At 39.9% G+C, this 24,535-nt stretch overlaps 1 protein-coding gene across 6 annotated transcripts in view; it reads right to left on the bottom strand.

Annotated features, from left to right (window-relative positions):
* Window positions 1-24,535, bottom strand: part of Lclat1 (lysocardiolipin acyltransferase 1) — a 122,951-nt gene that overhangs the window by 51,256 nt on the left and 47,160 nt on the right. For all 6 annotated transcript variants that reach the window (XM_075955302.1, XM_075955303.1, XM_075955300.1 and 3 more), the window contains 3 exons: window positions 20,517-20,685; window positions 15,877-16,075; window positions 4,139-4,285 (listed from right to left, as the gene is read on the bottom strand). In XM_075955302.1, coding sequence (XP_075811417.1) covers window positions 4,139-4,285; window positions 15,877-16,075; window positions 20,517-20,681 — 511 coding nt within the window. In that variant the 5' untranslated portion in view covers window positions 20,682-20,685. The remainder of the gene's footprint in view (window positions 1-4,138; window positions 4,286-15,876; window positions 16,076-20,516; window positions 20,686-24,535) is intronic.

Below are 24,535 nucleotides of genomic sequence, written 5' to 3'. Positions count from 1 at the left end.
GACTTGAGATCATGAAATAATTCTGATGACAGCAGAAGTTAGGGTCTGTACTTCAGCTCTATCTGGAAACCTATACACTAGTACAAGAAAAAATATCTACATAAACACAACGATCCTAGGAGTAAGCTGGTGACTTCTCCAGCCCACAGCAACCACAGGTGCACCCCACAATACGAGCTCCGGCAGACACTCTTACAGAAGCGTGTCAGTTCTCACAGAGGCACTGAGTCAAATGCCCACAGCTTCCCCAGCTGTTAAAGGAAAAGGCACTGGACATGAACATCAGTAAGCTCTTCTCCACTAGTCTGTGAATATCCTGGGCACAGGACTATAGAACAGCACTTCTGTTATAGTCAATTGATGGACTTTAGATGGGATTAGAAGTACCAGAGTCACCAGAGAGATAGCAGTTTGTTTTCCAGTTGTTAGTGACTCTGGGGATTCTCGGGTATAACTGAATTCTGTTCCAGATATAAATACAAACACACACAACTTTAAAATGTACAGTCACACTGTAGGGAGTTGGAAATAATCAGACAAATTAGTGTGGCGATATTCCCTCCCCCTCCCTCCATCCACCCATTCCCAGGCCATCATTATTAGTAACTGCACTAGCATCCCATTTTCCAACCGCAGCCTCCTGTCAGCTCACTCCCTGCAACTTTCCCACTCCAGCACTGCCCCACCCGTACCCACAGGACTGCTAGCCACTCTCATCTTCTCAAGCCAACCGGGCATGTTCCAACCTCAGGCCTGTGCAGCTGTTATTCCCTTACCCAGAAAGCCTCTTGCTTGCAGATGCATCTTCTACCTTGTACATATGATCCCTACTTAAACAGAAACATAATAGAGATTTGCCCTGACCACCTTGTGACTAGCACCCTGCTCCTTTCCTTTGCTCTCTATCTATCCACCCTGCTTTAGTTTTCTACAAAAACTCTTATTTATAACACCTGTACATATTATTAGCTTATTCCTCATCTAACATATGCTCCAAGAAGGGAATTAATTTTGCATACAAAGTTTCAGACACTAAGATATTTACTAAAGAAACTATGTAGAAGAGTGTCATATTGTATGTAATGTTGTTAAACCAAAAATAGTTTTCCTTTCCAACTCAGGAAAGTGGAACTCAAAATTATACCCTACCACTGTGACGGTTAATTCTGTGTAACCCTGACAAAGCAACACCTGTCAGTTTCTGTCACCTTGTCACAACCTAGATGGCACCTGGAAACTCTTAAAGAGGAATTATCCAGATCCGTGATGTCAGGAGGACTACCACCCACTCTGAGTGGCATCATCTTCTGGAGAGGGGTTCTTGAACAATATGACAAAAAGCTAGCTCACAGCAAGCAGGCAAGGATGTATTATTCTCTTCCTATCTGACTGTGAGTGTGACTGGCTGTTTAAAGTTCCTCCCCGACATTCAGGCAGTTACAGACTGTGACTTGCAACTGTAAGCTGCTTTCACCTAGTTAGGCTATTTATCATAACAACAGAAATAAAACTAGGACAGGACAAACATTGACTTTTTCGAGGGCATTTTTCAGGCAGGATTAATAGTTCAGTCGGTAGAATAATAAGGCAGATTACTTACTCCACAATGTGATAGATCGCATATAAATCAAAGGTCTTAGAAACAAGGGTCTCCTTACTTTACATGCTTACAAAGAAGGTGACATCCGATGCAGGCACCTTTAGTATTCAGCTGTTCTGCCTCCTAGAGCTCATCCACTGGCCAGGTCAACTACTCCCTTAGAGCAAACCTTAATGTCTGCTCAAGCATATCGCAAAAAAACTTTCTTTAGAGACTCCAACACACAACATAAAACCTAAAGCCCCCCCCCCCCCCATCTTCTCAAAGGACAGACATGGGAAAGATATTAAGGGAGAACTGAAACAGACAAAGAAGAGCATGGTCTGTTTGCCAGTTTTAAGATTAAATAGGAGCTAGTGTACACATACACATATTCCTAAGAATGTGTGTGTGCATATGTGTACCTGTGATGAAATAACAGTCCAAATGGACCAAAATTTCAAATTGTGTTCATCCATGGGCTGTGGGATTACAGCAACCTTTGTGTATACTTTTGTGTTTTTAAATTCCCCAATATATACTATCCCCTTAACAAAAAGTTATAACCAATTATAGTATATGAAGCCAGAATGTATATAAAGTCACAGTGAAACATACTAATCTAAAAATATGCAGGCAACCTAGTTCCAGAATTTAAAGTGAAATATAAATGTTGTAATAGGGTTTCAAAAAATCCAAATTTGTAAGGGGTACACTCATCCATTGCTGGTGGGAATGCAAACTTGTGCAACCACTTTGGAAAGCAGTGTGGCGGTTTCTCAGGAAATTCGGGATCAACCTACCCCTGGACCCAGCAATACCACTCTTGGGAATATACCCAAGAGAGGCCCTATCATACAACAAAAGTATATGCTCAACTATGTTCATAGCAGCATTGTTTGTAATAGCCAGAACCTGGAAACAACCTAGATGCCCTTCAATGGAAGAATGGATGAAGAAAGTATGGAATATATACATATTAGAGTACAACTCAGCAGTAAAAAACAAGGACTTCTTGAATTTTGCATACAAATGGATGGAAATAGAAAACACTATCCTGAGTGAGGTAAGCCAGTCCCAAAAAGAGGAACATGGGATGTACTCACTCATATTTGGTTTCTAGCCATAAATAAAGGACATTGAGCCTATAATTCGTGATCCTAGAGAAGCTAAATAAGAAGGTGAACCCAAAGAAAAACATATAGGCATCCTCCTGGATATTAACCTTCATCAGGCGATGAAAGGAGACAGAGACCCACATTGGAGCACCGGACTGAAATCTCAAGTTCCAAATCAGGAGCAGAAGGAGAGAGAGCATGAGCAAGGAACTCAGGACAGCGAGGGGTGCACCCACACCGAGACAATGGGGATGTTCTATCGGGAACTCACCAAGGCCAGCTGGCCTGGGTCTGAAAAAGCCTGGGATAAAACCGGACTCGCTGAACATAGAGGACAATGAGGACTGCTGAGAAGTCAAGAACAATGACACTGGGTTTTAATCCTACTGCATGTACTGGCTTTGTGGGAGCCTAGGCTGTTTGGATGCTCACCTTACTAGACCTGGATGGAGGTGGGTGGTCCTTGGACTTCCCACAGGTCAGGGAACCCTGATTGCTCTTTGGGCTGATGAGGGAGGGGGACTTGATTGGGGGAAGGGGAGGGAATTGGGAGGCGGTGGCAGGGAGGAGGCAGAAATCTCTAATAAATAAATAATAAAAATAATGAATAAATAAATAAATATTAAAAAATAAAATAAAAATCCAAATTTAAAGATAACTCTAATAATTAAAAAATACTTTTAAATTAAATGAGTGAAATACTTTTGTTAGCCCATTAAAAAGAAAGGGAGGAAGGAAGGAGGGAGATAGGGGGGAGGGAGGGAAAGAGGAAGGAGTTTCCCCAACTCAATAAAAATCATCTGTAGATGTTAGTTTTATAAAAATACTTTAAAGCTCCCTGACCAGTCTACTTTCTCTATACAACAAACACGGCTTTTGCAAGCTGGCCCTACAATGTAAGTATCATTTTAACTTACAGAAATAATCATGTGGAGCTGGGTATATAGCTCTGTAGTAGTGGAGCACTTGCCTGGCCTGAGTGAGGTTGGCCTTGAACTCAGAGATCCACCTATCTCTGCCTCTTGAAAGCTGGGGCTAAAGGTGTGTACCACTACCACCCAGCATAAAACTCTATTTTACAAATGTCTTTTCTCTTTGGTCTTCCCTCACCCACAGTAACAGAAATGGACCAGCCTACCAGTCCGGTATATGCTCTACCACTGAGCATAACCTTACGGCCATCACCTTACTGTTTATGTTGAGACACTGACCTCTGAGTTGCTATGGCTGGTTTAAACTTGTGATCTGCCTGCATCAGTCTCACGAGTAGCTGGACCTTTAGGATTATACCACCAGGTCTGGTTTGGGTACCATTAATTGAGTGACCTTGGGGTCATCCATTAATTTTGTTGATAGTCACATATCTCATGTTAGGATTAAAAGATTTAACTAGTGGTTTATAAGGTTTTAAATTCTGTGATCCAAACCCTAGATGCCTCACCTGTGAGGTCAGTTCCTTCTGGAAAGATGAGAAGTTGGAGTGGTTCATGGATGTCACAAAAATAATCAATCATGTCTTCAAAATGGCTCTTATCATCCTTCCACTTCCTATGAATGAAGATAAAGGCAGCAGCTTGCATGGCCCAGCCTAAAAAAAAAATTAACAAGCATTTGCATGAACTTCAAGAACAATATTCACATTCTACTAAATAAAACTTACAAGTTCTCAAATTTTTTACTATATTTACTATCATAAGCATTCTATAACATTATAAATTTAGCACTCATCTTGAATTAAACAGCTAAGCCACAGTAGTTTTTTATAGGAGTTTGGTTATCCTAGGGTTTATAAAATTCTTAAAAATCTTGTTTAAGTCACAGCTTGCCATTATAATCTTAAGGTACTACTGTTTATCAAGTAGGAAAAAAGAACTGTCTCAGGTCACGGAAAAATTCTCTAATATTTCGTTTTCTGTACTCTCAAACTAAATGCAAATGCTATTTTCAACAGTATCACCAGATTTTACTTAAATGAAAAGGGAAACTCTAGAATGTTACTAAGCACATCCCTTGAGCGTGTATGTGGTCACACTAGCTATCTCAGAGGTAGACCCACTTTACTGCTGAAAAGGCAGTCTTGGTAAACCCACCTGTGCTTCAGATGCCTATCCAGCCTTCGCCACCAGCCTTCCCTGACCATTCTTCCCCGGCCACAACCTCTTGAGCTTTTGTGGGAGATGCCTGACTCAGGACAGCCTATGCAGTCTCTGAAGAAGCTCACAAGGCATGAAAAGCTTAGGCTACACATAGTAACTCTCTGGGCCAACCGAATGTCCCTTCTGTCTTAAAATTTTACCTAGGATCATTGGAAAGTAAACTGTGAAGCAAAGGCAGTTAGGCAATAAAGACAGCATATGTAGTAAAGGCCAAAAGTTCTTGGTACTGAGCCAAACAGAGTTCTTTCTGATTCCTAGCAAAGCACTTTGGTCCTCAGTCTTGCCAGCCCATGTACAGGTTCATCTCCGTGATGCCACTGAGAATCCTCCTCTCTGACTCTATCACAATAGCCACAACACTCATCTCAGCAGTAGAGATGATGGGTAATACCTTGCAAACACGCAGTGCTGTTCTGAAATACAGATATGCCATGGTTTACCTATCCCCTACTACCTTATAATTTAGGTTAAGACCAATCTGAGAATCTCTTATCTCTACTAGACATCTAGGGGTAAGATTTCCTAATATTTTTTTATCTTTTCCTGTTATACTTCTTAGTGTTCCCCTTCTCCCATTTTTCCCTGTCTTCAGTTGAAATTAAGGATTTTTTGCCCCTTCCCCTGTTCTCTACAATCCAGACTTTCCTAGCACTCAGCCCTCCCATCTGATATGTATACCATCTATAGCTACTGCGGTCTAACAATGTCAGGGAGCATTAGGTGCCATCGGGACAGTATGGCTGCCACAGGGACAGCACTGCCCATAAAATGAAACATGGACTTCCTACCCCTTGGCAGACAGTATGCTGACCTCAGCTTGACTGGCTTGGAAGCAGAACATTCCATTTCATTCCTTTGCTTTTTTACCCTTCTTTATTTGGTAAGTCTGTTGAACCACACAGCTCCATCAACACTGAGTTCAATTATTAAGTTCCACCAACCAAAAGAGCTCTTAATTCTACCACTGTGTAAACAGGAAGACTTCGGTTTAAATTTAAGTTTAATTATTAAAAAGTAAAATGATGCTCAAACTGTATGCCTCTTACCACCACCCTTCTCTCTGAATTTATATGGACCACTCGGCTGCTCCAAATACTGTTTACTTCTCTATCACATTCCTCAACATGACAGAAACGTTGTTAATATTTTGACTTGACCCCAAGCTTGCTGACCTCTTTGCTTGTGCCCTTCTGTTAGTCCTTCCTTTTGAAAATTGTTTCTGTCCTCACATTCCTGAAATGTATTTTTGGTTCTTAACTTTGGAAGCTGGTTTGGCTAAAAATAGAATTTGAGGTTCCAAATCACTATTTCCTCAGCATTTCAGAGCATTTCCCACAGTCCTCTATCCCTCAGTGCGGCCACTGTGGCTAGCATCCAGGAAGAAGCCAAACCCAAGCTCATCCATGAAATACCCTACCAATCACTCCCCATATTTTATGATTTTTCTCTTTTATTCCAATAACTGAGCTTATTTCAACAGTCATATTTTTGTTTTTAATATTTGCCAATGGTTCTTTTCTATACAGGCTATTTGATGAAAAAATAGTGTAATTATAAAGATAATGTTTGATGAATGCTAACAACATGCTTGGTATTAATTAGTCTGAGCATTTTATTTCATTAGTTCTTAAGACAACAATGAATCAGGTAACTATCTACTGCATGGCTGAGGCTTTCTGAAATGCTTCCTACTATGTAGCCTAAGCCTGAGCTAGCCTCAAACTCACTTTGTAGCCTAGGCTGGCCTTAAACTCACAACAATCTGACCATTATACCTCTGTCTCCCAGCATGCTATCTATCCCTACTTTGCAAGCATCAAATGTTTTAAATCAGTGTGAAGGGGCTGGAGAAAAGGCTCGTGGTGGTTCTCAGCACCCATATTGGGTAATTTGCAACCACTTATACCTCAAGCTCCAAGAGATCTGACACCTCTAGGTATCCACAGGCACCTATACTCATGAGTACATACCTACACACAGGCACAAACACACATAACTTAAAAAATATTAATAAACCTTTATAAAAATACTGCAATGTATATTCTAAGCAGCTTGCCTCCAATATATACTTGAATTTCTCTCCATATATTATATATAATGTATAGGCTCAGAGAATTATTACTCATTACAAGTCCAACTGTATAAACCATTCTCCTCCTTAAAGCTGTACAGTTTCTACGAATGCTTAATTATACCATGTTCACATTTGTAAAGAATGTTCTAGGGCTGGAAAGACAGCTCAGAAACTAGATCCTGGTGTTCTGAGTTCAACCCCAGACCTCACGTGTTAGGAGAGACTTGACTGCCTCAACAATGGCATCCACATTTACACACACATATAAATAAATGTAAGAAAAAGAAAAAACAGCTGCATCACCCAACCTCTCTCCTCTCCTCCAAGAGACTTCAGTCTTTCTCTGGGGCCTTTGCCATCTTCCCTTCCCACCTACACAGCATCAGCACCAATCACCCTCAAGGACAAGTGAGAAACCCCTAGGCACTCTGTCCTTCCCGAGGACCATAATCTATAATTTCACTTTGTTCTTCCTGACATTCCTTTGCTAGAAGAAACTATTCAATTGAATGTGGTTTTGTTCTGGTTTTCCCTTTCCTGTGTATCCCTGGATGTCCTGGAGCTTCCTCTGTAGGACCTTAAAAACCCACCTGCTTCTGTCTCTCAAGTGCTAGGATAAAAGGTGTGCACCACCTCCTGGCTCAACTGAACGTATTGCTAACTTCGAGCATTCACTTTCTTCCTTAGTAAGTAAACTTGTGTGCCATTACTTTTTTCTTTCACTCATTTTAGTACAGATGGCATACAATTAAGGAATCATAAAAACATCTGTGTTACTCATCTATTACAGAACTGAACCATGGTGATAGCTTAGGCATTATCATCAATGTCTGTAATGCAATATGGTATCTTCTGTAGCACTATGAACAAGACACCAGAAACCAAAGTAGCTAGACAACTGTTCCCTTCCATGGTATTTTCAATTCTGAAGAAAGAAATCAAGAAATGCTATCCAAAGGCCTCTAATTAACTGAGAATAAATAATATGAGCAGATGCATACGCTGAGTGAAAACACTACCACAAGGATCCCAAGAAACAGTAGTGACTGAGTGGGCACCTGTGTGCAACAGGAGCCATAGCAATAAATCCAGAAACTAGTTAACAAGCAGTCACAGTTCCCAGAATGGCAACCTCAGTCAAGACATTAGTGTCAGAGACAAAGGCAAGAGCCATCTTCCTGGAACTCCTCATGTAACAAATGGGTAATGTTCTCCACCCCTCTACTGAGGGGATCAATTTCCACAAAGCCTCTGGCTTTTCAAATTTTCTTGAGTGGAGGCAGTCCATTAATTTATGACCTTTTCCTTCAAGAATCCTGTTGCAGTATGCTGTGGTATTAGGCTTCACAGATGCTTGTTCTCAAAGAAAAGGCAAGACATAAAACACAAGCAAGCAAGCAAATGATCTTCTAAAGTAAACATTTTAAAACACAATTCCAAACTTGAAAAACCACAAAATTGAGAAGGAAAACAAACCAAAAGAAAAAAAAAAGCATGCATGGCTTATGGCTTATCCCATTGTCTTCGACAAGAGTAGAGATTACCCTAGAAATAACCCATCTCTTGGCAGACTCTATGCACCCTTGTTTGAAATTGAGGACATAAACATTCACTGATGGCATATGTTGGCGAGAGGAGGCTTTTCATTTGTGGTCAGCTTAGTTTCATTCTAACATAGGTCAATGGTTCTTTCGTCCTTTAGATTGCCAATGATCACTTTCTGGATACTTTCTCATCTATTTACACCTTTATCAAATTCTCAGGCTAAGTATATCACTAGCTCTCCACGCCCCAGACTATGCTAGCAACTAGCAGAACCACGACAAATCCCTCAACGTACCAACTCTTGAACTGCTGCATATGTCACATTACAGACAACAGGCAGCAGAGGTTGCTGCATAGCTAAGGTTAACACTGGAAAATTAACCTAGATTAATTTAGTAAGCCAAAAGTAATAATAAAAGCCCTTAAAAGTAGAAGAGGTTGGGGTGGGGAAGGGGGCTTCAGTTTCAAAATGGAAGGGTAAAGACTCAACTTGCCACTGCTGTCTTTGAAGATCAAAGAAGGGGCTACCAGCCAAGGAATGTGTGTATCTAAATACTGGGAAAGGCAAGAAAACAGCTCATACAGAGAGCATATGCAAAAGGATGTAGAGCCAGGCAGGATGGTGTACCGCTTTAACTGCAGCACTGAAGCAAATGGATCTCTCTGAGTTTGAGGCCAGCCTGGTCTATACAGTGAGATCGTGTCAGAGAAGGGGGATAGGGGAAGTCTTAGAACACCAGAACATAAGCAAGAAGAAGAAACAAGAAGGGTATATCAATTTCCAACATCCAAAGCTAAAAAGCTTTCAATAATAAAATAATGATAGCACCTAGACAATAAAATCAAATAATAAAACAAATATGATGAGCATGGATTGTCACTGATGAATTTAACATAGTTACTGGTGAATATACAGAATCTAGTATAATGAATATAGCACCATGGCAGTAGGAAAACCTGGCTCACACCACCCCTTATCACTCAAGTGATTAATATAAATGTCACCAACGACAGAGCACCTGCCACCAGGAACCTCCCTGATAGGAGACTGGCCCTTCACCTCTGGTGTTTACTCCCCAGATGCTTGACCACCATCTAATGCAGCAACATGGTAAAACTCCAAATGAGAGATCCTACGCAGAAGCACCATGGAAAGCAAGTGCATGATGAGTGAAGTGGAGCAAGAACGACTAACGGAAAGGTGTTCCCCAGAGGGAGGTAGGACAGAAGAACGACATCAAAAGACAGACTGGCAAAGCCACGCGTGGTGACTGGTCAGCCTTCCACAGCGCCACTCCACGGGAGACCGGGGAAATGGGGACGCCCTTTATCATCTTTCTATTGCCAAGAGACCTAAAATTATTCCGTATAAAGCTTCTTATTTCAGAACATTTATTTGTTGATGCAAAATTCTGTTTGATTAAAAATATACAAGTATAATATGTTTTTAACAACTACTTTCCATCTAATATCAAAGCCTAAATATTTTACTTAGAAGTCATATGAACTATATTAATTTCAAGAGCTACCAAGTAACAACATTTTTTAAAAGATTTTTTTTAATTTATTTAATTTTATCTTATGAGTACTGGTATTTTGTCTGTGTGAGGGTGTCAGATCCCTCTGGAGTTAGACAGTTGTGAGCTGCCATGCAGGCTAGTGACAATTGAACTCAGGACCTCTGAAAGAGCAGCCAGTGCTCTTAACCACCAAGCCATCTCTCCAGCACCAATGTTTTGTGGGGTTTTTATTTGTTTTGTTTTGTTTTTTAGACAGGGTTTCTCTGTGCAGCCCTGGCTGTCCTGGAACTCACTCTGTAGTACAGACTGGCCTTGAGCTCAGAGATCCTCCTGCCTGTGCCTCCCAATGCTAGGACTAACGTTGTGCACCACTACCATCCAGATGAAATATCTGATTTTAAACATACAGAAAATATTTTCTATAAGATTTAAAAGAAACAAAAAGATGGCAGTGCCAATCTTTTTTTTTTTTACAAAAATGACACAGGCTTATAATAAATGTAACAGCTAATCTATCCCAGCACTAAAAATGTAATGACAGTTTACACATACTCTAGTAACGAGAAAAAGGATAATTGAAAACATTGGTCAAATTATCTACTGAAATTTTGGTTAACAACTGTCAGGTACAGAGTCCATCTTGCATCTTTTAACTATTACTGCAAAGTTGTCATCGCATTGTTTATGTCTCACCAATAAATGCAAGGCAGATGAAAAGCCTTAAGGTTCACCCAAATAATTCCTTTACACTCTCTCTTAAAATGACTACCACAAGAGCACACCTTATAATTTTAGAATATAATTACAAATTTGGGGAAGGGAACTCTCTGATTTTCAGCAGACCTAAGGATGGAAATTATGCTTGTCGTTGCTGGCACATGCCTCACCTGCAGCGAGGTCGCCTGCCTGAGGATCAGCTCAGAGCACATCCACAGGACATCCTAGTTAAGGAATGGAGTGCAGAAAGAGTGCACTACTCTTTCTTGTCTTGTGGTTTTCCTTTCTGTTCCCCACCACATGGAGCCAAATCTTGTTTGATGTCCAATATACTGTTTCAGCAGGCTTGGCTGGTCTGCGCTTAAGCCATAAATTCAAAGTTATCAGCTGGGCATGGTGGACACCGTAACCCAAGTTTCAAAGAAACTGGGATTTGAAGTGTGAGAATGTATGGAACCTTGTGCTCATGGCCGTCCTGGTCTGGAGTGGCATCTTTGAGAGGACATGGGAAGGAAAATCTCAGGATAAGAAATGTTCTGCTTTTGCTGGGGACCCTTGGGACTATTTCCAAGGCCTTGTGAGGAGACCAAGTAATGAGTAGATCAATATTTTCTCCATGTCTTCTGGGGAGTAGGTCTCTGGTGAATCTGGAAGCTGTTAAGTCCCTCACGGCTTGTCTATTATACCCTCGGTTGTCATTTAAGTGTTACTTTTGAAATATTTAAAGTCACACTTTTTTTTTTCAGAAGGACTTCAAGTACTAGCTGAGTGTGTTTTGTCCTAAATGCCTGGCATCACAAGTGCTTTATTTTGTGTATTTTTAAAAAGTATTTTCATACACTAATGCAACCCATGTCTAATAAATACAAATTCGCTGACTTTACCTTATACTCAGAGCCTTAAGTAATTTTAAACAACAGTTTGATTAGCTGTGCACAATTCGACAGTCACGAACCATGTGAGGTCAGGGGTGGATGCTTTGGTGCAGTATCATGTCAGCATTAAAAACTTTGAGACTAGTGAGCATTTCAAATGTCAGCTCATCTGACGTAGGCTTAAGAGGACCTTTACCCACTTTCTCCTCAATCACACCCCTGGCGCCACGGTTTCCTAGCGCTGCTTCTCTTCGCCTCCCTTCTAAGTACTATGAAAATTCTTGTTACTATGCTTCCTCATATGAGTCTCTTTTTCCTCTATGTTCTTCTTTAATTCAATGGATTCTCACAGTTCATCACACTTTCCAGTCAATTATCATTCTTTGTATTTCTCATTCAAAGAATTTTATTCAAATGCTTGCATCATAATATTTGATCCACTTTATAGTGTTAGGGATTTTTTTCTGCTTCTGTGCTATACATGTTTACAACAAATAAGACTGAAACTAATTTAAAATATCCCATTTAAAAAAAAAATAGCTAAAATCACTCTGCCAACTAAGTTAGTTGAGCATCCCTATCTGTGGATATTAATTTTATATGTAAGAGCTTATAAACACTCTAGGCACAGTGACATGGTATGATATCAACACAGAAAAATCAGGAACTTTCTTACGTACAAAAAACAAACATACTAAGAAAGAAATAATCCCACTCACAACAAACAAAAAAAAATTAAGAAATCTTGGACTAAAGCTAACTAAAAAAGTGGGAAAAACCTCTAAATGTAAAGTATAAAACACAGAAGAAAACACTAGCAGATTGAAAAGCTGCCCCGTGCTCATGGATCAGAACAAATAATATTGTGAAAACAGCTGTCTTGCCAAAAGCGATTTACAGATAAATGCACTCTCCATCTATATTCCAGCATTATTTTTTATAGAAATAAGAGGAGTGGGTCTTTAAATTCATATGGAAGCATGAAACACCCCAGATACTCAAAGCAATCCTGAGCAGAAAGAATGATACCAGAGGGTATTAAGTTATACTGCCTTAAGTTATACTACCAAGCCATAGTAACAAAAGCAGCATGGCACTGGCACAAAGACAGACATGTGCAGCCGTGGACAGAATAGAGGACCCAGAGATAAGCTCACACAGCTAAGCCACTTAATTTTTGACAAATATGCCAAAATATACACCGGAGAAAAGACAGTCTCTTCAACAAAAATTTTGTGTCTACAATCAGAAGAAAAAACTGAGATCTTTATCTTCCACCTGCACAAACGTCGACTCTAAAGGAAAGACCTCAACTGAAAAGCCAGAACTCTGAAACTGTCATAGGAAAAGTAGAGGGAACACTGAAGATGCAGGCCTAGGCAGGCACTTTCTCAACAGGACTACAGCCCCTCAAAAAACAGGAGCGACAGTCAACAGACAGGAAAGGAATCACCAAGTGAAGAAGTTGTAAGCGACACAGCTGAGTGAGTGAAGAAATCCTCATGAGCTCCTCATCCTATGGGGAGAATGTACAAAACACACAAACGGCCCTGTTAGCAAAACAAGGAAGCAGATAATGCAGTTTTTAAAAATAAGCTACAAACTGAACACAGTTCTTAAAAACAGCAAGACAAATGGCTGACAAATGTTTGAAAATGTATTCAATATCCTTATTCGTCAAATAAATGAAAATGAAAACTACTTTGAGAATCCATGTCACTCCAGCTGGAAAGGTTGTTGTCGAGAGGCGAGGGACAACAGATGCTGGTGAGGACACTTGTGGGTATGTAATCTGGGGTAGTTACCACATAGATCAGTGTGAATGTTTCTAGAAACAGCTAAAAACAGGGCTTCCAAAGACCTAGGCACAAACCTACAGGACTCCATATCCCGCCATAGAGACTTGCACATCCATGTTCATTGATGTTTTATTCATAAAAGCAAGAAGATAGAATCAGTACAGATGTTCATCAATTGTTGAATGGGCAGGAAACTGTGTGGTTATATACACAACAGAATTCTATTCAGCCATAAAGAAAAATAAAATTATGAAATAGCATGAAAATGGAGTTAGAAAATTATGTACTAAATGAGGTAACTAGAGGTCAAAGACACAAACATCACAGCTCTCATATACAAACTTAGCTTTTATTTTATGTACATATGCATTTTTGAAGAAGTCAGCACATGTGGAATCCAGGAAAGTAAGATTCTTTAAAGAGAGGTAGTTGTGTAGCAAAATGCATGTGATTTAAAAGTAGGGATAGAAATAGCAGAAGATAAAAAGAAATATGGGTGGGAGGTAGGAAGAACTGGGAAGAGGTGGTGGGGAGGAAGGGTCAACCAATACTAATGAGGAATTCTGGTACTCAATAAGCTAATCAAAACATTTTTCTTTAAATGTTTGAAATGAAAATACCCTATGTGGGTTGAAAAATCAGCACCCTGAAGCCACGTATTTTTAAACAAAAATCCCAAGGCAAGGAATTAACTCCCTATGAGATTTTCAGTCTGTCAGTGAGACCCCTAAAGCCCCGAAACAATGTAGACAAATGTCACTCAATTGGTTCTTCTCCAGAACCAGATGAAAAAATCCTACTGCTAAAGATGCCATATACATTGATCACAGGACACAGAGAAATCAATCTGGAAATGGGCTAATGCAACCTCCCTGCTAACTAGCCTTCATAATGCCGCAGGGTGCCACACAGACTGCTAGGAGAGAATTGTCACCAACAGTCTTATACAGTGTGTGTGTGTGTGTGTGCGTGCGTGCGTGCGTGTGTGTGCGTGCGTGTGCGTGTGTGTATACGCACGTGTGCTCACACAGTATCAACTGGCCAGGCAAGATGTGCCAATTAGTGCAATAGTGACAATCTTTTATGGAGATAACCAGCGATTCACTGATCTGATCTGATGTCTAGCCCACAAGAAGGAATGCACATCTGATATGTGAACTAGTCAAAAGCCCATGGCTGGGACGTCATAGGCTCTAGAGAGAAAGTTACTAAGTGGATATGATGTGCTTCCAACTGTCTTCTAAATAACTAGACTGATGCAGCTGTCAGCTCAGAGCAGCTCCTTTTTCCACGGAGCTATGTGACTGCAGGAACTCATAACTGGTAATGACTCTTGAATCTCCAGTCATAAATAAGACATCTATAGTATCCCTCCAAGGCTCCATAAATACCACGGAAGGAGCCGATATAATATAGGAGCAACGAGAAGGGACTGAGCAGAGTGGACGACTGCCTTCTTAACGGCATGACTATTGTCCTGACAGCAGCTGCAATTACCTGCACAAGACTGGGCCCTGTGATAGATGAAACAGGGGAGCCCTATGGGACCTTAACCCCTCTTGAGGATTTATATGCACTAATAATTGGCGGGGGAACAGGCACTTTCCAATGGTACAGGTACTAGAAAGGGATCTACACACTTGTGAGCAAACTCTCACCTATACTCCTGTAAACAAGTTTTATATTTGGTCACATCAAAAGAGAAAAAGTAGAAGGTGGGCAACTCAAAAAAACAGAAAAAAAATAATGGCAGTAGGGGTGAGACAAAATAAGAAAACGGGGTGAACATGATCAAAATACATATGTGCATGTATAAAAATGTCATAATGATAAGAGAAAGAGGCAGAATGCATGTGGTCTTGCCTTCAAGAAAGAAGTCTATTGCCAAAAGCCTCAAGCAGCATGGTGTGCACTGAGATCCTAGCTCTGCAAGACTGAGGCAAGAGTCAAGTTTGAGGCCAGCCTGGGTTCTCACAGTAAAACTAAACAAACAAACAAAAAAAAAAAAAACAAGAAAATCAAACAAAAAGATCAGACTCAAACAAACAACAGAGTAACACAGCACACAGTTAATAGGTATGTGACGTACAAGAGGACATGAGGTCCAGCCTGCTGCTGCAGGAGAACCTCCACGGGACTTGTCTGGACGCAGGAGGCTGAGGAGAGAGTGGCTGCCTGAGAAAGTGTCTGTGTCATTTTAACTTGTGAATGAGGTTTTATAAGAAAGTTACCAATTTATTAGATTCATATCCTTCAGTGTGGTGGTCCTAAGAAATGGCCTACTTCCTTGATAATAGTTTATTTTCTCTTCTAGAGTTAAGATTTGTTTAAAACAGGGATGAAGATAAAATCTCCGTAACAAAGAAAAAAGAAACTGGAGGTTATTTGTAGCTCCATGAGATATGCTGAGAATAATACACTTTAATTGGCACCATTGTAGTTTTAGAATAGGCACAATTACATACAAAATAAGTTAATGTATGAATAACATACCAAATCCAGGAACACTTTTGAGACTGGATTTGAGGCAAATTTTCTCCAGTCTGAGGTAGCTGTATCTCATCAGACAATTCCACAGGAACATCCAGTCTACTCTGGTCCGATGGTTCATAATGATGACACTCCTTTCTCCAGGTACAAATGCGTCACCTGTTATAACCACTTTGACACCAAACATCGTCTCCAACAATGCCTACCAAAAAATAAAAAATTCAGATATAGAACAATTTAGGATTTTCAAGCCAAGAAGCCAGGTATGAGATTATTCTTAAACATGTCTATTAATTTCTTAGATATTTACAATATTCAAAATAAATGAAAAAATATTTAAGAGTTATGAATCTTTTTCTTTCTTGCTAACCTTGTCATGACTATGCTATGTTGCTTTTCATAATGTGAGAAAAGATGACACTTAAAAACTAAATAACTAAATAAAAAATTGTCTTTGGAAAAGCAACCCTGAGTCCAAACTAAATACGTAACAATTTTTTAAAAATTACTGCAATTTTCCATATGTAAATTTCATCATGTTATAGCCTATGGTTTCTAACACATAAAACATAGTTTCCTATATTCTTGCCTCTGTAATAAATGGAGGTTAGTTGATCTAGTATAAGACAATACTATATACTCTTATTCCACTAATTTTAATTTCTGGAAGTTTCATAATAAAAAATATAAACTACATTTCAAATCTTCAATTATATATTATTAAGTTAAAAGAAATACAAAATAAGATTACTGGGTACTTTAAAGGATATATATTATAACGTAATTTTTCTAAAAAGAGTAATCAAAAATATAACTGAATAAAGGATTGAAGAAACTAAGTTTCATTTTTTTCATAAGATTCTCTTCGGTTGCTCAAAAATAATACATAAAGACTAAAATAACTTTGTCTACTGAAATCTTTCAGCCTACCACCTACAGCAAACGTCTGGCACATATGAATGATCAAACGCTTGCTGAGTTTGTTAAGCTAACATTTCTAAGATCTGTGGATATAACTTAGACTAAATATTCAGAAGGAAAGTGTGTATTACAATCTAGAGTTCTTAAGAAGTGAGCTAGCACCTCCCCTTCTCTTTCGTTTCCCTTCATTATATTGCCCAGCATCTGCACTCAATCTCTACCGCAGTCTCCCAAGAAACCAAGACTACAGCGGGCATTACCATTCCCAACTTCAATCTCAATCTCAAACTATTACATGGAAATCCTATTTCATAACTAATCGAGAAAGGGTTGATAGGGAGGTGAAATTCAACTAAAAAATTCAAACCTCTCAAACATCTTTAAATCATCCAACATTGACAACGAAGGAGCCACAAGCATCTATGATAGCATGAAACACAAACACAGTAGTGAAAGAGAAGTAAAACAAATCATGTGTGTAAATATCCACATATAAGGTTTCTACAAGAGTAGGATATTTTAGAGGTGAATAAAAAGGAAACAACGATTTAAAAAGTTGTATTCATGTACTTCTTCCAAAAAGGAGGGTGTTTGGGTTGGATGGCTGGATAGAGCTATTTCTTGAGTTGCTTGACAGCTACAGTTATACCACGGACCGTGGAGACAGGAGGGCTGCTGGGGTTGGCTGGTTTCCAGTCTGAGAAAACATGAGCCCCAGGTTCAGGGATAAAACTCCACTTTAAAGGAAAAGGTGAGCAGTGATGGAGCAAAACAAAGAACACACTCTTCTGACCCCCCCCCCCAACACACACATAAACACACAAACATTATTCATTAATGTGTACATTAGTGTTTACTAACTTTTTTATGTTCTTTCTATTTAAAAATTAAAAGCTTTATGGGCTGGGCATGTTAGCACATGCCTTTAATCCAAGTATGCGTGAGGCAGAGCTAAGTGGATCTCTGTTTGTTTGGTTTTTTTGTGATTTAACAGAGTTAACAGTTTACTTCTGTCCCATAAAGAAGAAGTTTCTCATTCAAATGAGAAGTAGAAAAGGCAGGTGTGTAAACTTAAAATTGAGGTTATTTTAGGTAGTGGGCTGTCACCTCCACAGTCTGGATATCCTGTCCTGTTCATCATTACATCTAAGAATCTGCCTTCATTCTGCCTGTGTCCTGAGAACTTTAGTGAAGCTGAATTTAAAGATAATGGACTAATTTGTTTGACAAAGAAATTATAAGGCAAGAACATTTACTCTGTTGCATGGCTACTTTTTAATATGTTTACCTAAGTTTATAGTTAAAAAAAGAAAAGGAGCCAGGAAGTGGTGGTACACACCTTTAATCCAAGCACTGAGGAGGCAGCGGCAGAAGGATCTCTGTGAGTTCAAGGCCAGCCTGGTCTACAGAGCTAGTTCCAGAAAAACTAGGATTACATAGAGGAACCCTGTCTCTAAAAACAAAACAAAATGAGAGAGAAAAAGAGAGGGAGAGGGAGGAGGAGAGGGGGGAAGAGAGAGAGAGAGAGAGAGAGAGAGAGAGAGAGAGAGAGAGAGAGAGAGAGAGAGAGAGAGTTTGTTGTTGTTGTTTTAACTGTGCAGTTTGTTGAGGAAGAAAAGAGCTCAAACACGTTATAAACTTCACAGCCACGAAGAACCACTTGGCTCTGTGCTGGGACAACGGGAAATTCCCATGAAGAGAAAGACTTTACACATTAAGGGTTCCAGCTTGTGAACACGAAAGCTTACTTGAAGAGAGGGCTCCTGAACTGGAAATGAAGCCGAAGGTCTTCTCCGTGCCTTGAAAGCCACTGTCTGGGAAAGCGTTCCCCAGGGTCAGCACGGAGAAGCTGAGAGCTTCAAGGGACCCAGACTACGGCTCAAGCTGGTAGAAGAGTGTGCCAGCACTGTGCAGCTTACTAGCTTTGAAGGCATGAGAGATGCAAGACTGAGGAGGCCACGGAGTCCTCTTCAGAGAGCAACCGAGGCCAGGCAATGGTGTGGCGGGGCAGATTCCCTATAAGGAGCTGCTGAGGACAGATGTGAGGCTGTGAGCTGAGCCTGTTTCCATGGAGACCCAGGAGATTGAAGATGTCAGAATCCTTTTTCCTTTAAGTAGCTGTCAGCAGGGTATTTCATCACAGAATGAGAAAAGCAACTAGTACTGAATCCCTAGAAGCTTCCGTTTCCTTCTCTGTAAGTACTGATAATGGTGGCAGCTGAAACAAAGTCATCCATCCTCCTTAAGCACTTAGCAGGGGTCCCATTGGTGGTCAACTGGTTTTACTCTCATTGCATCTGGATTCTTACACTGTTTTTCTTTTTAACAAAGCCTTCTAATTATTTTTGTACCTGACCTAAATACACAACCACACCATGGTAACTTGGACCAGTACACAAGTCCTTTCCTGCGCCTGCAGAGCAGATCACTTAAAATGTGAGTGAAGAAGTCAGAAGCTAGGAGGACCAGGCTGCAAGTACTGCATTTCATAAAACAGATGCATCTGTACAGAGAATTTAAAACACAAAGAAGTTTAAGAAGGGAAGGATCAGCTTTTCACAAGTGATGAACGCAAGTTTAAAAGTCACTCACCACAGGACTTACTTTTAAATAAGGAAAGTATACTGTAAATGGGATTAACAGTCAATTATCAGGAGACTTTTAAGAAATGTCTATCCGACCCCAAGCACCCTGTCAGTAACTACTGATCAATCTCCATCTGAAGGCAGCTGCATGACCTTCATCCCGCGGGCAGGCACTCGGCCTGCTGCCCAAGGGAGACACGCTGCTCAATGAAACAGGTAGTTTGGGCTCTTTTACCAATTAGGGAAGAATATTTCCCTTCTTGTTTTTTTTTTCAGGTACTATACTCATCGACTGCCTACCAAAACAGACTGATACACCCAGCAACCTGAGGAGAAAAGAGGAATAGCTGTCGCTAAGGAGAAAGAAAGACCAGAACAGTCCCTAAGAGACCATCCAAGGAAAGACAAGTGCACAGTGCCCAGGGACGCCCAGAGGAGGGGAACCGACAGTCATCGGCTTGAGATCAGGAGGAAGTGCGCTTAGAGCGATTATATAGAGCGCCACAGGCTCGAGGACTGCTGAGCACTTGACGCTCTTGAAAAGCAGCTCACCCAAGCTACTAACTTCATCTTCAGATAGAAATCACATTTTCTTGATTTTTTTTATGTTCCTAATTTTTGTAATCACTGGAAAGAAGTGAAACACCTCTATCAGAAGTTTAAAAAGATGTTTTACTATTCACGAGGGGGGGTTACTTTTCTTAAAATTTTTCATTAAAATAATTTGATATTCTTTCACCTTCTCCATAGAATCTTAATGTGTCACTGTTTTGTAAAACACAAGACAGAAATGTAGAATAAAATTTAGTGATATAAAAATTCTTCAATATTTAAAATTTACATATTTTTCTAGATATAAACTATATCCTTCATTATATAAAATATAAAAGAAAATTCATGAAGAATATAGAAAGAAGCTCTTAATTTTCTGTAACGTTCTTTATAAGGTTTTCTTTAAAGACATGAATTTTGTATTTCTATTTTTTTCTATTTTGCCACTTCTTTCTTAAGTCAGACGTGCCCACTATAGAACACTGGAGACTTCTGTTTCCCTGAAAACCAAATCTCTGATGCTAAAAAAGTACAAGAGATGGATACCCAATACAAACAGAGAGACCCTTCTTGTGTGTAACTTACCACAGGAAGTGTGAGCCACGTAGCCACAAGGCGGCTGCTGATCCAGCGATACCATGACAGGTTTATAAACATCAAAGGAATAATGGGACCCAGCATAAAAATACTTCCAAAAAAGCTTCCCGCAAACAGGAAGAGTATAAAATAAACCCCCTTCCATGATACCATGATTCTGAAAGAGAAAACAAAAACAAAGAATATATTTTATTACTATACATTTAGCTGTTCCAATTCCATCAAAATTATGCATACAATACTCTTTAATGATGAGGCGACTGAATAACTCTGACGAAGGCTAGAAGACACTGAATTTCCTGCTCTACAAGTCTGACAAGTTGCCAGTACACTAGAAACCAATACTCTCAAAACAGTACATAAATGTCTGTTCTCCAGAAAAATATGATGTCTGCTGTGTAAGAAGTCTTTTTAAAATCAATTGGCACTTAACTTAAAAGGGTATTTTTCTTTCCTAGGTTACTATTTCAGAGGCTGTTTCCTACCTAGGAGCCAGAATAAAGCATAAAGTTTTGCAGAAAGCTTCCTAAGGGTGAGCACACCTAAAAGCAACAGCAGTCTCACAGAGAACATTAAAATAGAAAGAAAAGAATCTGAAGAGTTCATTCTTCATGTCAGACCCTAAAGTTATATCTCTGGGCACCCGGTCTTAGATGGGCTCTTTATGAACTTGCTGGGTAAGTCAGCCAACCCCTCTCCTTTATCTAGACATCTGCCAAAGTATTAACTTAGAGTACCTGAAATCAAAACCTAACATGGATATTTTAAACCAAATGCTTGGAAACATAGCTAAAATGAAAACTCCAACATTTGATTTTATAACCTAAACTCAATAAATAGAACAAATTAACACTGAATGAAGTTTAACTTGGTACCAAGTGTATGTTTTAAATTTTACCAATATTTGATGGTATATGCACAAAATCCTAAGAAATTCTAGATCTGAACGTTTAGGGAAAGGGACAAGGGAATCATGGAGGAAAAGATGACTAGGAAGCAAGCAGTGGAGCAGACTCCAGCCACACAGGGCTACAGGCATGTGTTCCCACAATCCTCCATATCACTGTCTTTGAGCCTCTTTGCATTAAAAATATCAGCAGCAGCTTCTTCCCAATCTTCAACATAAATCTTTTTTTCTCAGAAGAAAGGCACACAGGCTTTAAATTGAATATTTCAGATCTGTTTCTTATACACACACCCACTACCACCCTCTACAATGCTCCTCTCTATTTGAAAACCCTCTTATCTACCTTTTCCTATCTGTTATTTTCTGCCAGTCCGCCAGCCGGTAGCTAACTCTAGACACTTGTTCCTAACTTCCCTGGTGGAGCTACAGGTTTGCACTGTTATCCATTCAGGCAGTATCCTCATTAAAAAAAAAAAAAAAAAAATCACTCCTGCATGCTTCTACCTTACCAATTTCTGACTTGGTGTGGTTATAAGAAAATAGCCTAGCTATCATCAGAAAGCTTTCCACTGTATAGCAGTGAATCTGAACCCCATGGAGGCTAAAAGGACTTTCCTAATTCAACACAAAGCATCCCATCCTGCCTAGTCCACCTTCCACTGCACCATGCCATCTCCCTCCTGCCATGCAGCTGAGAATTAGACCAACATCAGCCTTTAACTGTGTACATAAAGACAAGCAATAAAAGGGATCTACTGCATGACTGCAATGATTCTATAGATCCAACGAAATCTACTTTAATATTTTTATGAAATAATAAGCACTTGAGGAAATCCCTACTGTGCACCCGTCACGGGGCTAGTCGTCAAAGGTCTCACAAATGTAGGAATGGAACTCAGGGCCTCTTGTCCCTCTCCTCGACCTGGTGGTCTCATCTCTCTCATGTGCTCTTTCCTCTCTGGCTCTATTTCATAGCCTTTTTCTGTATCTTTACTCGGGTCCTAATTTTGGGGGGGTCAATAGGTTAAGAATAGCCATGTACTTATTTGGAAGAGGCAAATATCGAAGGAAAACACAGCGTCAAGAGCCAACACAGATGTGCAGCAATCTGAACTAACACACATTGCTGGGGAAAACACAAACTTGTCTGCAGCTCTGGGAAACAGCTCGGCAGATTTACAAAATACTACATTGATACCCACCATATATATACTAGTAAATCCACTGGATGTCCTGCACAAATAAAACATGATCTTCACACAAAAAGTTCTACCTAATCCTTTATAGCACCATTTCTCACAACCGCACAAAGCTAGAACTAACCTGTCAGTTGAGGGTGAGTAGATACTGAATTAGTATTCATCAATGAAGATACATGGCTAATGCAGGCCATTTGTGTTACTCTCAAATGCTGTGCTGAATCAAAAATACCAGCTGCAAAAGACCTTTCTTTTGGGGGGCATTCTGGGCAAGGCTAACCCACAGGAGGGAAACAGATCAGTGGCTGGCAAAGGTTAGGGAGAAGAGACAGTCCGAGAACTGAAGGATGGCACAGGCAAGCTTGGTAGAAGAGCAAACTGCTGTTTCTTGACTGCACAGGGCAGCCTGGTAGAAAACACACCCACTAGCTTCCTTCTGTAGAGCTGGGCACTAAATCCAGGCTTCATGCATACCTACACAACTCTGTCGCTGAGCAGCATGCACACCTACCCTGGACATTTTAAATCATGATCCTGCCTATAATCTCGCATTTGGGAAGCAAGAATCCCGAGTTTAAAGCTACAGAATGAATCTGAAGCCAGCCTGAGCTACATAGTGATACTCTTTCACAAATAAAAAATATTTAGAATGACTAACTTGTCATTTTCTTGTTCTTGTGAAATTCTATATTTTAAATTATTTCAATAATAATGATCTGAAATATATTTTATAAGCTTTTATAATAAGTCAAATACTGTTTGAGGTATTTGATTTGAGTAGACTTTAACAGTCACAATAATCTCGTGGCATGGGTATTTTTATTGCCCCTATTCTAGACATCAGGATTCTGTGGCTCAAAAATGTTAAAGGAATTTGCTCAAGGTTAAACAGCTAGTATACAGCAAAGCTGAGAACTGGCTCCAGGGATCCTGGTGCTGGTGTCTATACTCAGTCTGCTCTATTATACATCTTTTTCAAGACTATATTACTACACTACAAGGATAAATTGTAAACAAAGTTTTAATGCTTTATTTGAATAAGCATTCTGATTCTTAGACGTTCACGGGAGCTTTATGAGAAAGGCTCACTAAGTCATTCTTATCTTAAGATCCTTTAGTTCATGGTGATAAAGGTTCTAACAGAGGTATCACGAAACTGTCAGTCAGTTAGGACCAGGGATAATGGGTGCTTCTCTAAGGTATTCAAGAAGGCATCTTCCTGGAGGAAGCAGAGAGATAATTTAGGCAGAAAACAAAAAACATATAGGTTCATAGAAATTTGAAACAGCATGGTGTAAAGACTTAGAAATTGCAGAAGTATAAAAGAAAACAAGGTTCAGAATGTTGGTATGCAAAAGATCGTGAGAGCATTGGCCCTAGGGAGAAAGCTACACCCAAGTTAGGATGGAGAAAACAGCATTTCATCTTGGCACAAGGAGTAGGGAAAACCTAAGGCTTATGACTCATCTTTTAAGACAGGTGTCAAAAGTGACACAAACATGGTCCGCCTAGCTTTGTTAGGAGCCTTCTCTGGACGCTGCAATAGATAACTCATAAGACTTATTGGCAGAAATAGCAGGACTGAGAAATACCGCTTCGCAGCAGGTCAGACACAAACCACAACATTTGACAACCAGCTGATCATGAGCACGCTTCTTTACCTGCCTACCTCACCTGTCACATGAGGAGGTTTGGGGCAGATCCTAAGACCTCTGCTAGTTTGAATGTAGGCTTCCTTTTATTTATCAGACACTTTATACAGGGCTTGTGGAATTTATCTGCTTAGCATCTAAACATTTGCCTTGCTTGCCAGCACAAATGGGCAATCCCAGCTACCTCTCACAGAATCAGGGAAATTCCAGGTTCAAGGCCTGCCTGACCACAGTGGATGCGCCACCACC

The sequence above is a fragment of the Microtus pennsylvanicus genome, chromosome 21, assembly GCF_037038515.1.
Source record: "Microtus pennsylvanicus isolate mMicPen1 chromosome 21, mMicPen1.hap1, whole genome shotgun sequence".
NCBI lineage: Eukaryota > Metazoa > Chordata > Mammalia > Rodentia > Cricetidae > Microtus > Microtus pennsylvanicus.
The sequence above is the reverse complement of the archived record's forward strand: the minus strand, read 5'-3'. Positions and strand labels throughout refer to the sequence as shown.